This window comes from Nomia melanderi, chromosome 10, assembly GCF_051020985.1.
Source record: "Nomia melanderi isolate GNS246 chromosome 10, iyNomMela1, whole genome shotgun sequence".
In the NCBI taxonomy this organism is placed as follows: domain Eukaryota; kingdom Metazoa; phylum Arthropoda; class Insecta; order Hymenoptera; family Halictidae; genus Nomia; species Nomia melanderi.
The window spans coordinates 7,326,221-7,339,645 of NC_135008.1; the positions used below are offsets into that span (position 1 = coordinate 7,326,221).

The 13,425-nt window shown below is 39.3% G+C and overlaps 2 protein-coding genes across 8 annotated transcripts; both read left to right on the top strand.

Annotated features, from left to right (window-relative positions):
• Window positions 1-21: 21 nt before the first annotated feature.
• Window positions 22-7,112, top strand: LOC143174988 (uncharacterized). Of its 5 annotated transcripts, none has more exons than XR_012999544.1 (7): window positions 22-1,491; window positions 1,926-2,382; window positions 3,195-3,483; window positions 3,997-4,080; window positions 5,146-5,276; window positions 5,502-5,657; window positions 5,875-7,112. XR_012999544.1 is itself a non-coding variant. In XM_076371470.1 (7 exons), exons 2-7 carry the CDS (start codon window positions 2,124-2,126, stop codon window positions 5,926-5,928), a joined length of 966 nt encoding a protein of 321 aa, XP_076227585.1. In that variant the 5' UTR covers window positions 22-1,582; window positions 1,926-2,123; the 3' UTR covers window positions 5,929-7,112. The 5 variants fall into 5 exon arrangements, 4 of the variants coding, with proteins under 4 accessions (XP_076227585.1, XP_076227582.1, XP_076227584.1 ...); XM_076371470.1 differs by having other exon boundaries at window positions 22-1,582; window positions 3,997-4,096; window positions 5,169-5,276; XM_076371467.1 differs by having other exon boundaries at window positions 3,997-4,096; window positions 5,169-5,276.
• A 481-nt stretch (window positions 7,113-7,593) lies between these two features.
• Window positions 7,594-13,399, top strand: LOC143174987 (odorant receptor 9a-like). Of its 3 annotated transcripts, none has more exons than XM_076371462.1 (7): window positions 7,594-7,733; window positions 8,341-8,800; window positions 9,725-10,013; window positions 11,304-11,403; window positions 11,708-11,815; window positions 12,107-12,262; window positions 13,216-13,399. In XM_076371462.1, the coding sequence occupies exons 1-7, from the start codon at window positions 7,692-7,694 to the stop codon at window positions 13,267-13,269; spliced, it is 1,209 nt and encodes a 402-aa protein (XP_076227577.1). In that variant the 5' UTR covers window positions 7,594-7,691; the 3' UTR covers window positions 13,270-13,399. The 3 variants fall into 3 exon arrangements, with proteins under 3 accessions (XP_076227577.1, XP_076227578.1, XP_076227579.1); XM_076371464.1 differs by having other exon boundaries at window positions 7,606-8,007; XM_076371463.1 differs by lacking the exon at window positions 11,708-11,815.
• The last annotated feature ends 26 nt before the right edge of the window (window positions 13,400-13,425 follow it).

The window sequence follows — 13,425 nt, forward strand, 5'->3', positions numbered from 1 at the left end:
CCTTATTGTATAATTGCTGATACTTTCAAAGCATTCAGTATTCGAAACGGGCTTGGAAATAAATAGTTTCACTTAAAAACTGCGACGAATGTCTGAAGAAATCGAAGAATGTATTGTTCCAATGTTTGTAAGGATTATGCATCAACCCCAACAAATGCTCGGTAGTCTCAGCATTAACACGTTGAATGCCGTATAATGCCGAATAATTATAATTATTCAACAAATAATTTGATATTACATTGTTTTCATTTCGCGCATTTTGCTACGTGAAATCGTGCGGCATTCAACGTGTTAAACCGAAAGAATACCGAAGGATATAATGAGATTGACTTATACGAAGTATAAGTCAATAATTCATAACTGATTTTCACATAATTCTGTGAATAATTCAAAAAGTTTTCCGTAGAACCGTTGTAAAAACGAAAACAACGTTGAAAACAAGCCATCCTGTTTCGGGGAAGGCAGTTTCAGCGGTCAGACTAAAATAGCGCGTTTCACTCAAGACTTCTATTTTTTCAATAATTTTCACTCGCAATTCGTTCGATTCCACCCAACAGCACTCCAAGTTTGAAATATCAGCACTGAAACACACGCGACACTAGTTATTTCCATGATTCAAACCTAAAAGCTCACATCGAAATCGACGAAGGAAACACCAAGTGCACCTTCCGCGGTTTCAGAATAACAAATAAACCAAAAGACGCATAATTTTCGCTTAAATCCACATCGAGAACACTTCCGAGTGTCTACTCGAATTACACGGCGAATGAAAGTGTTTCCTTGCTGCTCTGCACCGATAATTTTTCGAAAAAAGCGAACTGTCCCAATGTCGACACGAAGAACGGACGCATACTTATTGCACTGACAAATTCGCGGTATGAATCGTTCGAATAACATTCTGTAATGCCTGCACAATTCACGAGCACTCAACTATAATAGAAAATGCAGAATTTTATTCATTCACAAGAGAAAGATACACGATGCAAAAATGATTCTCATTCTTAACGCAGCACTGTCGTTCTTCAAAAGTTAGAGTTTCACGATCACCGTTACACAACGGATGGAAAACCGACACTACAATTAAGTTTTCCGTGCCATGATTACATGTTCCTTTATTCCCAATTTTTTCATCGATCTATGTACGCGTTCGTTTGGAAGCGGCGCTATTAAAAATAATCACGTGCACACCGGCGGCGAGCAATTATTTATAAGCACAGCGTACTGTTCGTGTATACTAGAGGAACTGGTAATCCGAATCGAAGGTAAAGCTCTGAGGCTACATGGGGGAACAAAGCAAAATAATTGGTTCCGCCGGCAGAAGCTTTGCGGTTCTCCGTTTGTCCTTCTAACTTTCCACGCAAAAAAGGTTGCATTTCTTCGCGACTATTATCGCGGATAATTGAATTGATTGACTGAGCGTGGGTGGACAGAAAATAGTCCTCTGGCCGGCGCAGTCTGCTTTCAGACCTCGAAAAGAGCACCACGATGAGAGTAAGATAGAGTGTCCGTGATCTATCGTTCAGTGTGAAACGTTTGTCACCGTGCAATCGCGAAACAACATTAACCCAAAGCCCCGAATCAGGTATTTCTTTAAAAAATTCGAAAACTTGTCTTTCCATATTGCGACAAGAAAACAATCGCAGCTCTAACATAAAATAATACAGTAACACCTGAAAAATTCAAATGGCAACCGTTGGAAAATGCGGCGCATCGCACTGTTGAAATTGAGAAAAAACTTTCATGAAACGCGAACATCATCGCAACGTATATAATTTATTGAATCTTCTTTCGATATCATTACATTGTTATTATTGTTACCGTCTTTACATATTTCCGTTCGGGCACAAACGTTTCACGAACGAGCTTCGGTGGGTGTAGTGGCGGTTTTCACGCTTAGGAAAATGGTTTGTCGCGAATGCTTATAGAGCGACGATCCGGGCGACGTTAGAGACTCTCTCGTGTTTAGTCGGAAGGTGTTTGCCTTCGGTGGTTTGTGGCCGGAGAAGTTTATCCCGTTGTTGCCCGAGACGATTGCGACGTACGTCGGCTTTCATTTGGTGACCGAAATTTGCGCCCTGTTATATTTATTAAAGCTCTCGCAAATATTGCTGATCGTCAGCACGATGGAATTCATTTTTATGCTGACGATGTGCTTATTGACGCTTCTGATCCGGTTCAACAAGTACCTGCCGCCGTTGATCAGCGAAATGAAGCGGGACATAGAGGGCAACAAGCTTTTCAAGAACAACGACGAGAAGCGGTTGTATCTGAGATACAACGCCATTTCTTACAATTTCGGCAAATACTACTTGACACTGCAAACGCTTATTGTTCTACTGATGTTCTTTCGCCCGCTGGTACACGTCCTGACGCATCTTCGAGGTAACCATCGTCACGAGTTCATTCTTGAATCATTAATTTCATTTATAAAGAAGAAATATTGCTTCAAGGCAATAGTGAATTTGTTAATTCTAAAATTACCGTATTAGAGGTCACTATTTATTGTGTTCGTATATTATCATAACGAACAATATTCTTACATGCACTGCGATTAATCAGAAATCATTCATTCTTAATGCCACGTAACACTGAACGTACTGAGCAGTTCAATTGACTTTTTCAAATTCGTCTATAGCAACTTCAAAAGTGCATCCACCGAGAATTTCATTGATTTACAATTCAGATCGTGCATTGGTTATCTTTTTAACCCTTTGCACTCGAAAGTTTTTCACTTGAAATATTCTATTCTTTCTAATTAGATATAGACAAGATTCTTCAAAATGAATGTAACAAGAAACCATACATAAATTAGGTAACAAAACTATTTTCTTTTAATATTTCACGTACTGATGCAGTATACAAAGATTAATGGTAAATACCACAATTTATAATTTTGCTGGATCAAATCATCTGGCGACTGGGAGTCGCCTCTCGAGTGCAAAGGGTTAATAATTGAAAAAAGAGGAAATTAGGAATGGGGAATTTTGACCTCTCTGGTTAATCACGTTATTTTAATTAAGTTAATATTAAATGCCAAATTCGTATTATATTTTTTCTGCATTATCAATGATGTTACAGGATCTCCACGGATGTAACATATCTCTCGATAACAGGCACATTATCTTTTCGTAACACTTTGTGTCGATATTTATAATCATTCCGCGGATTACATTCATCGAGGTATGTTGTTACAGGACACGACAACATGACGCAGCCCTATCGTTCGCCCCTTGTAAATTACTTGTTCTTCGACTACACGCACAACGCCGGATATTACTTCCTGATGTTTCTGTGGGAATCTCCTGCCATGTACGTGTCGATACTGCACATGGCGGGTGTCAGTTTCATAGTTTCGTTGAGTCTACACCTCTGCGGGAAATACTCGATTCTATCTTACCGCATACGAAACGTACCAACGAAACCGCCGCATCATTTCCAAGTGAATATTAAGAAGGTCGTCGAGCAACATTTAAAGTTGACAGAGTGAGTGCGTAAAATTCTTATTGGACCCAAAAATACAACTCACTTACACATGATTCGAGTATCTATTCAAATACTTATAATAATGTCTGCGGTGAATTACTTTTTAACTCTTTGCACTCGAGGACTCCGGAGCAGAGCCACTTGAAATTTGTCATTACAAACTGTAAAATTTTATCGCTAAATATATTGTAACATTCATATCTACGATCGATAAAAAACAGTAAAATAGATCTATGACTTTTCCTTTCATGCGCGTATCATTTATTTATATGTTAATATACTTTTTCTATTAAAATTACTTCGAGTCGTTGGCGATGTTAGTAAGAAAAAGATTCGAGTGCAAAGGGTTAAACAATCGCTGTTGGTTTGATTTTACAATTTTTCAAGTTTTTCGAGTTTACTTTATCCAAATTGCCACGAAACGTTCGATCATATTGTATTATTATTTTTTCAATGTAAAACAATGATCTTGATCTGTAAAGAAAGTAATGGCGACGTTTATACTTTTTACAGGTTAACGAGAAATTTAAATGACGGCTTGCACCTGATGCTTCTGGTGGAATATCTGAGTTGCACCTCTAGAATGGGCCTTTCCATGTACGTTGTCTTAATTGTATGTAAATAAATTTGCTTACAATATGTAGAGTGATCCATTTACATCTACCGAGTCAGATATTTTTCCAATTATTGAGAATATGAACAAATGTGTCAGACAAAATTTGGTGGACATTTGGTAAACATTACCTCGTATAAGTAACTTCTTTCTTCGCGAGCAAGACTTAAAAACTGATAATATTATTTAACAACAAAATCAAGGTCATACGATATCAAAATTATTTCTCATTATAAAACGGAAACTATTATTCTGTAACCCCTTGCCTTACAGTAACGTGTGAGACTCGTGAAGATTTTAAATAGAATTTAACAAACATAAATATTACTCGGTTACTTTGAATTATAATTAGATATTATTCTTCTGTTATCAATGATTATACTGTGGGACAAACGTAGACATAGAACATGCATAGAATTTTTCTCTTTTTTCACTAATTATTAGCGATGAAGTTGTATCGATCACAGTTGGAAAATAAATCATAGTGCAAGGGATTAAGAGCAACAGCCGAAGTGAATATGTTAACACGTTAACTGCCACGAGAAACATCAGTGTTTTATGTATCACTTATTCTCTCTATAGCAAAGAAACAAAACAAGAAGAATTAATTCTTTGATATGAAATTCTTATATTACCCTATTATCAAGTTATTAACGTTATAGAAAACTTGTACTCGAAATCGATTATCTTCCAAGTCATAATTATTTTCTTGTAATTTGAAAGCTCCTGTCGTCGGTGACCGCCGTGGCAGTCAAAGTGTTAACCCTTTGCACTCGAGACGCGACTACCAATCGCCAGATGATTAGATACAGAAAAATGATAAACTTTCGTATTTACCACTAGCCTTTGTATACTGCATCGACACGTGGAATATTTGAAAGAAAATAGGTTTGTTACCTAATTTACGTATGATTTCTGGTTAAATTCATTTTAAAGGATCTTGTCTGTATCCGATTAGAAAGTATAGAGTATTTCAAACGAAGGACTGTCGAGTGCAAAGGGTTAACCGGAAATGATATACAAAAATAGAATGTTTCAATGTACAGAAGTTCTTGTATTATCTGTTTCGCAGACGTTTGGATACGATTTGGCGGCCACTATCAACTTCATTATGTACGGTATGAGTGTGTCAGGCTTGTGGTATTTGTATTCGTACGTCGGCGAACAACTTGTTTTCGAGGTTGGTATTCGATGTAAATGAGAATTAAGATTCTATCGTTACTCACTGCTCAGCCTGTACCTATGTTTGGTGTGCATCAATGGGAGGGACGGTAGAATAAAAATTGATAACCATCGCACGCTCGTTCCCATTCAGCTGGAACAACAAAAATCCCATTAATCGAACAGTAACCCATATTTCCTTGAACGATATGCGACAACAACGAGATAAATGAATAATATTTAGTCGCAGGATTTGGGCGATGCGATGTATGATATCGATTGGCCAGAAATGACAAACAACGACAGGAAAACATTATTGATGTGTCTAATAAATGGACAACAAAGGCAATTCCTGACGGCCGGAAAATTCTACAAATTCTCATTGTTCGGATTTACTGACGTACGTGTGAATTTCTGCATACTCGTTCATATAATCCACGATATTGATAACAGCTGAAACAATTAAAATGCCTTAAAGAAATTTAGAGTATACTATATTTTTGCTATTTTCTGTTTACGTTAAGGTAATAAAATCATTAACAGAGAACGCACTGAACTTTCGTTTAGAATTATAAAAACTTCATAATATCATCGTATAATGCATTTTTCTTGCACAGATGATGAAATTTTCATTGGCGTGTATATCTATGCTGCAAGCAACAATGGAATGAATCTGTCCAGAAGACATGAGACAATTGCGTGCAAATATTGTTTTCAGCCCTTTGTAATATATAAACATAATAACCGTCGATGTATCTTTGATCTTTGTATCTTTTTCCTTTCCCGGGCGCGTCAGGATTACAAATTTTAGGAACGTCTGCGTCTTCGAGGAGCTAGCAACGACAATGACAGTTACAACAAAATATGGTAATTATTCACCGAAACTCGCTCGCATTCTATTACATCCAAGTGAAAGGTGATAAAAGAACAATATTACAATTCTTAATGTTTCACCGTCGACCATGCGGAGAAATTAAGAATTAGGAACCACCACGCACAACTGACAACAAAATAATTGTTGATACTTTCAAAATATTCAGTGTTCGAAACAGGCTTGATAACAAATAGTTTCGCCTAACCCTTTGCACTCGAGAGGTGACTCTCAGTTACCACTTAATTTGACACAGTGAAACTACGGAACGTGATATTTAATGTTAAACTTTGTATAACGCCTCGATACGTGAAACATTGGAATAAAACAGCTTTGTTCCTCAATGTACCGGTGATTTCTCTTCGAGTTAGTCTCAAAGAACATCGTCCTCGCCTCGTAAAGAAATGTTAAATATTTCTAGTGAGAAACATCCCAGTGGAAGTCATTTAACAAGCTTTCCGTGGAACCGCTGCAGAAGCGAAAACGACATTAAAAATAAGCCTTGCTGTTTCAGGGAAAACAGTTTCAGCGGTCAGACTAAAATAGCGCGTTTCACTCGAGACACTTGTCTATTCCTGAAATTACTTTCACTCGAAATCCGTTTGATTCCACCCAACAGAACTCCAAGTTTGTAATCTCACCATCGAAACGTACGCGACACTGTTTTCCTTCCATGTTTCAAACCTAAAAATTCTCATTACTCACGCGAATATCCGTTCGACGTGGGTTCCTTTTTCCTGAACGAAAATCGCGTAAATAGTGCCCGTTGGAACGAGGGAAAACAAAATATTGAGAAAAGCTGGTGTAAGTTTTAGAAATACATATTTATTTCACACAGCTTAACGTAATAAATAAGAATAATAACATTTTAGAAAACAAAAGTATATTTTATTCGCTGTTACTAAATTCAGATCTCGCGTAAAAATTACCGCGTAAAAAGGAGGCTCGCGTTAGAAAGGGTCAGGTGTACTTACGATTAGCTTTTCAATCGGTGACGACGGTCAACAATCGCAGGAGCTAGGAGCGATGCTCCAACAGGTAGGGCGGACAACAACGAAGTGTCTATCGACGGGCCCTCTACTGAAAAGAAACTTCTCTATAGTTCCGTCTTATCGCGTCGCGTTCGGTTTTAAAAATCGAGCCGGCCAAAATATCTAAACTGTAAGCGTCCCCTCGTCGTCCCGACTTCGCACACGTAAGAAACGCCCGTAACACTTCTGAGCCGAACCATAGGTGCAACAAAAAGCAACTTCGCAGCTGTTGCGTTGCGTTGCGCCCGCCAGCGTCGCTCGTGAATAAATAATTCCGCGTTGAGTTCTCCGCTGGCGGAGAAACGAAGAACGGCGGAACGTATGTATCGATAATTATCGGTTACACGTCACGGCGAACGTAAAAAATTAGACTGCGGCGTTTAAATAAATGATTTACGAATCAGCGGAGCGCAGCTTTTAACAGTTATGCATTCGCGTATCCGAGTTTGTCATGCAAACTTGTATCCGCTGACCAGCACACCACAAGTTGCAAGAGGAATCGAAGTTCGTCGAGCTGTTCGCCGCGGTTCAGATGGATTCGAGCAATAAAGTCGTCAACCCAGTAAGAGAGGAGGTGTGCATTATTCGTTCCGCCGTATGAAACGTTTGTCCCGCGTTGACGCGAAATGTCTCGAAGCAATTCCGTTCGAATGAAATTATTGAACGTTGGAATAGCTGGATATCGTTCGAAGGACCGAGGCAGGGTATCGGACAACGCGATGAATATCGGTACGCGACAATTTTTGGGGGATGGTACGGTTTGAATCTTACGCGTGGAAGACGGGGCGCATCGAGAATGTTTCTAGCAGGGTTGGAAAACAGCTATCACGTCGATTCCGGATTTTGAAGTAATTATAGAGAACAGAAGCGGAGTCGTAACTGTCATTAAGTATGTACATCGGTTTCTCTGTCGGTTCTATAACTGTTATTTTTCGTGTTAGAAGATATACAGGACTGAAGAACAAAATCGAAAGAAACCAAACGTAAGAAAATGTTTGAACCAGAATGCATATACAAAAAAGAACAGTCGTAAAATCGGTACAGAATAACCAGAACCGAAGCCGACGTACCTAATAACAATTATGGCTCTATTTCCGTTCTCCGTGACTGTTTCAATCGGAACCGATATACAACAGGCGCAATCAGTTATATTCGGAACCTTTTCAATCCCCGGTGTCTAGACCGATGGCTCGGAGATCGTAATCAGAAAACCCCTCGTTTATTGTACACGAATCTTCTCGCTGGGCGGTTTCCTGCCGTGGCAACACACCCCGAAAATGTTCGTGGTCTGTGTCCTGTACATCGTCCTGCTGGAGACGCTCGAGTGCTGGGACGCGTACAATGTATTCCTCAAGTTCACGGAGCTGATGGTAAACCTATTGTCGACGCCGCTGACAGCCTCGATATTGTACACGGTCCTCATGATCAAGACGATGAAGGGGTTGAACGAGATGAAGGACAACATGCTGGACGACATCCAGACCGGCAGACTGTTCCAGAACAAGGAGGAGAAGCGGCTTTATCGCAAGTACAACAGGATCTATGTCAACTTCGACAAATATATAGTGATCTACGGGCTCTTCGTTGGCTATGTGATGTACTTTCGACCGCTGATCACCTTGGCGACCCAACCTCGCACAGGTAATCTTTAATGATCGCTGAATCGGCGTTGAAAGTTTCATCTTATCGTTGAATATTCATTTGCAAAAATAAACACAACACAGTTTGAAAAACTGTGTGTATATTCATTAGTATGTATTACGATGATTTACAAAAACTGAGAACGGAACGCTGTTCGATGGTTGCTACGAACTGCCGAACAACGCGGAGAGAAAAAGACGCTCAGCGCGTGCAATGAAAATGGCTGTCCTTCTTGGGAAGGACAACTGACTCTTGCGAGGGAGAGGACTGCGCCAACGGATACTTTGTAGTCGTTAAAAATATATTTCATGCTCACTCTCGACACTTATATCGCAACGTTGAATATTACGAGTGAATCGCAGATTTTCATGAAAATTTCGATTATCAACCCTTCGCACTCGAGAGGCGACTCTCGGTCATCATTTAATTGAACGCAGAAAAATTATAAAATGAAGAATTCTATATAAAATGTTGAATAAGGTATTAACACATGAAACAGAAATACATTTCTGCCTCGTAATTTATACAAGATGTTCCTTTATGTAAGTTGCGAAGAATATCGTTAACGCGCTGAATGCCACGGTGGTCACCGATGACCAAAGCATTCAAATTACTCGAAAACAATTATAATTCGTAAAGTAACTGGCATCGAATGAAAATGTTTAATAACCCAAATAACTGGATCATAGTGTAACCTGATAATTGTGTAGCAAATAATTCATAATTATTCCTTTTCGTTTTTGCTACAAAAGAATAAGTGATACACAAAACGCTGAAGTTTTTCGTGGCAGTCAACGTGTTAATATCTCGTCAGAAAATAATGAATGTTTATTGAGAAAAATATTCTCGAGTGCAAAGGGTTAAATACTTTCCCCCGTTCTTTTAGAATCAATTCCGTTTCTGAGTGCGACGGCTCTGTTCCAGACGAGAATAACGTCACCCATCCGTACGAACTTCCCTTCAAAGTCTACTTGTTCGTCGACTACAGCCACAACGGCAAAGTGTACTGCCTGGCGATGATTTTCCAATCTGTCGTCCCTCTCGTGGGGACGTATCATGCAGCGGCGGCGAGCCTCCTGGCGACTTTAACGTTGCACATCTGCGGGAAGCTCGCGGTTCTCGCTCGTCGCATTCGGGTGTCCCTAACGGAACCCGCGAGCGAGTTCAGGCACAAGGTTAAATCGATAGTGAACCAGCATGTAGAGTTAATCGCGTAAGTAGATTTTCGACGGATTTGCTCTGCAATGGGATGACAGCGTTAACCCCTTGCTTTACAATAACGTGTCACGATTAGAGAACACTTGTCCGTTATTTCTAATTTTTCTTTGCAGTTCCTCCGTCCGCAGGCGTGGCGAATTTTGAACATTTATATATGTATCACGGGAGCACCGCTTCCAGCAAGGTTACACTGTACTGTTCATTTCTCTTTTAGCTTCTCCTTTATTAGGTCCTTTGGGTGATCCGTTTTAGCCTTCGATTAACGCGTTCCGTGCCACGGAAATTTCGGTTGTATTTTGCTTATGAACTGCATTCATTTGGCAGACAAAAATAGAACAGGTCCTCACCTCCAAGGATCCACAACCGCGCCCATCACATGCGGGAATGTACAAAATCCCATGTTCATGCGGTAAAGTATACATCGGTGAAACCGGGAGGAGCGTGAGTACACGCCTCGTCGAACACAATCGTTGCACCAGACTAAAGTGCACCCAGTCTGCGGTCGCGGAACATCAGTCGACCACGGGACACACGATCAAGTTCGAAGAGACGAAGATCTTGTCCAGATGCAAAAACGACTTTCCACGCAAGTATAGGGAATCTATTGAAATCCTGAAAGACCCGAACAACATCAACAGGGACACAGGATATCAACTGAATCCCATTTGGCACTCCCCCCTCCCGATTTTTATTATATTTGAAAAGACTCTTCCTCGGCACACGTCAGTGTGTCTTTAGCCCCCTGATGAAGCCAACTGCAATGCTGGCGAAACGTTGGGAAAAAATTCCTAGTGGACATGGCAGAAATGAATATATTAACTTATATTCAAGTTTTTGGTAACTTTTATATATTTTGATATTGTTCCTTTATGTTCTCGCTGCTTTGTAACGCATACCATCATCCGTGACCATGTGTCCCTTAACCCCTCGGCGTACTATTTACTTTCGTTACTAAGCTCGTGTAATTTTACTATCGACAATTCGTAAGAAATACAGCAAAATTGTCCATTCTACTTCAGGTGGAAATTTCATTTGAAGATAATACATTGATAATAGCGAAATAGTTGTTTGCTTTGATCCGTGGGTAATGAACAATATATATTCTTGTTAAATTAGTTTAGAAATCATCATCGCGAGTCTCGCTCGTCATTGTACGGCAAGGGGTTAAAAATATTTTCTTACAGAAATTGGCATGTACCGTATATGGTACACGTGGCACTGAATGTGTTGAACCAGAAACGAACTTTTTTATATCCACGACAGAGATGCTTGTTTTGTGTTTCAGGTATTCAGACCATCTCAATGACATGTTCCGCCACATACTTCTGGTGGAGTATCTGAACTGCACCCTCAGATTCGCCCTTGGCATATACTTGGTGTTGCTCGTATGTAATCGATTCTGCTCGAAACATATGCATGGTTACGAACATTAAATCTTGAATGTAACACTTTTCCAAGACGACGACAATTATACACCGCAATTCTTTTTTCTTTATAAAAGAATGAAGTGTGAAAGTATGACTAAGAGATCGTTCAGTTTGTCGCTAAGAATACACCATTAATTGTCTTTTCAGTTTTCGAAGTTTCGAATCTTTCGCATCAAATAAACGGAGACGTTTTAGTCAGTAGGAGTAGAGTACGACGAATATTTTCAACGTACCAACGTGAATACTTTTTTGCATTATATAGACGATCGGAAGAAACTCGACGGCCCTTTTTGTCTTCACTATATATTCTATAATCACCGGGACCTGGTTGTTTTTGTACTCGTATCTCGGTGAACAGGTCGTTCAGGTGGTTCGTATAAAATTGTACATAAAAATAATGTCCCGAATGTCTTTTCATCTTCTATGTCTTTGCTGCAATTTCGTGAAGAATGACATAAGCGTCAAATGTTCCCCTATGTTTATGCAAATTCGAAATTTTAAGGATACAATTAGAAAAGGTAGGCATCACGGTGAAATGTGATCTATCCCGAGAAATATGAAAAGCACCACAGTCCGAATACTTTATACGTTTCTTTGCGATGTTGCACGTTTAATGTTCCAATAAACGAATAAGAATCCGCACTCTATCTGTAATATTCAGTCGCAGGAAGTGGGCGAGGCGTTCTACGATACCAACTGGGTAAACGTCGAGAGTCGGCAGAGGACACTTTTATTGCTCTGTCAGATGAACGGACAAAAACCGATGTACCTATCAGCTGGGAAATTCTATTCGTTTTCGTTGTTCGGTTTTACTGAGGTAAGTTAAACAATTCGGTCGTTTCAAGAATCGGCAATAAATGTAAATGCGGTTGAACCTTTAACACTTTGACTGCCGCGCCACGGGAATTCGGGTGACACTATTTTTCACGGACACTTGGACATTAACACATTGTGGCCCGGCAATGTTGCACAATAGGTATCCCATGTCAGCGGTATCATTCCGTAATTGAATATGAAAGTGGAGCAATCTGAATAAAGTTCAATATACTTCGCTTATACATAATGAATTGAAATGAAACTTCGGACATATGCTTTAGATAACTTCGAATGTTTCGCTTTTGCAATATTCTATATTGCCCTGCGTTTCAACAATTGAAATAGCTGATGCGAGTGCAAACACGAGTTAACTCGTGACCGGTCAACAACGTTTAGGCATGAAAGCACGAGTTAACTCGTGATCGGTCAACAATGTGTTAACCCTTAGCAGTCCAGGTTGTTTTGTAGTCTATCAGCAACTGCAACTAATTTTTATAGTATCCCTAGCGAAAATTAGAAATACTATAACATTCCTTCGATCTTTTATTTTCCTTAGTACAAAATCTGGATGTGTGGAGAATCTAATAATTTTAGGGTAGTTTCTTTAAGATTCATTAAAATATTTAATATTATAACTGGTGCAATTGTGGAGCCTATAGAGTTCAAAAGGTTAATTTTTATGGTCATACATCGAACAAACTGGATTTTGTTGGATATATGAGATATAAGAAAGATAGTGGAGCAATTATTAAGAAGAATCTTGACTTCTCAGTTTCTGGATAATGAAACAAACTGTTTCTAGTACATGGGAGTTTTGACGAGTGTTTACATGGCAGTCAAAGTGTTAAAATAAGACTATTCGCAGAAATGTGTACTGCTTGTATGATTTCACGTGGTTAAATACCTTTCGAAATAATCTTCGCGCTTATTAAAAACAATGAATTTTTCGAACAGCTCATGAAAGCTTCCATGGCCTTTGTCTCCGTGCTACAAGCGAAATCGGACTAGAACTGGAGAAGGAAATTCTATACCTAACCAAGACCACTATTGGACTACGAATCTTCATCTATACAAATTACCGAAGATTCCAGAATACGAGCAGGCTATGAGATTATCGCAAGTGTAAATAGGAATGAATAAATAGTTTGTTAATGATCATCGGAT

What these genes read in the sequence shown, in the direction of transcription:
- LOC143174987 (XM_076371462.1), top strand. Translation starts at nt 7,692, where the DNA reads ATGGATTCGAGCAATAAAGTCGTCAACCCAGTAAGAGAGGAG. An exon ending in GTGAACAGGTCGTTCAGGTG is followed by an intron (nt 11,816 to 12,106) that starts GTTCGTATAAAA and finishes TGTAATATTCAG; the next exon opens with TCGCAGGAAGTGGGCGAGGC. An exon ending in CGTTGTTCGGTTTTACTGAG is followed by an intron (nt 12,263 to 13,215) that starts GTAAGTTAAACA and finishes TTTTTCGAACAG; the next exon opens with CTCATGAAAGCTTCCATGGC.
- LOC143174988 (XM_076371467.1), top strand. An exon ending in GCGAACAACTTGTTTTCGAG is followed by an intron (nt 5,277 to 5,501) that starts GTTGGTATTCGA and finishes AATAATATTTAG; the next exon opens with TCGCAGGATTTGGGCGATGC. An exon ending in CATTGTTCGGATTTACTGAC is followed by an intron (nt 5,658 to 5,874) that starts GTACGTGTGAAT and finishes TTTCTTGCACAG; the next exon opens with ATGATGAAATTTTCATTGGC.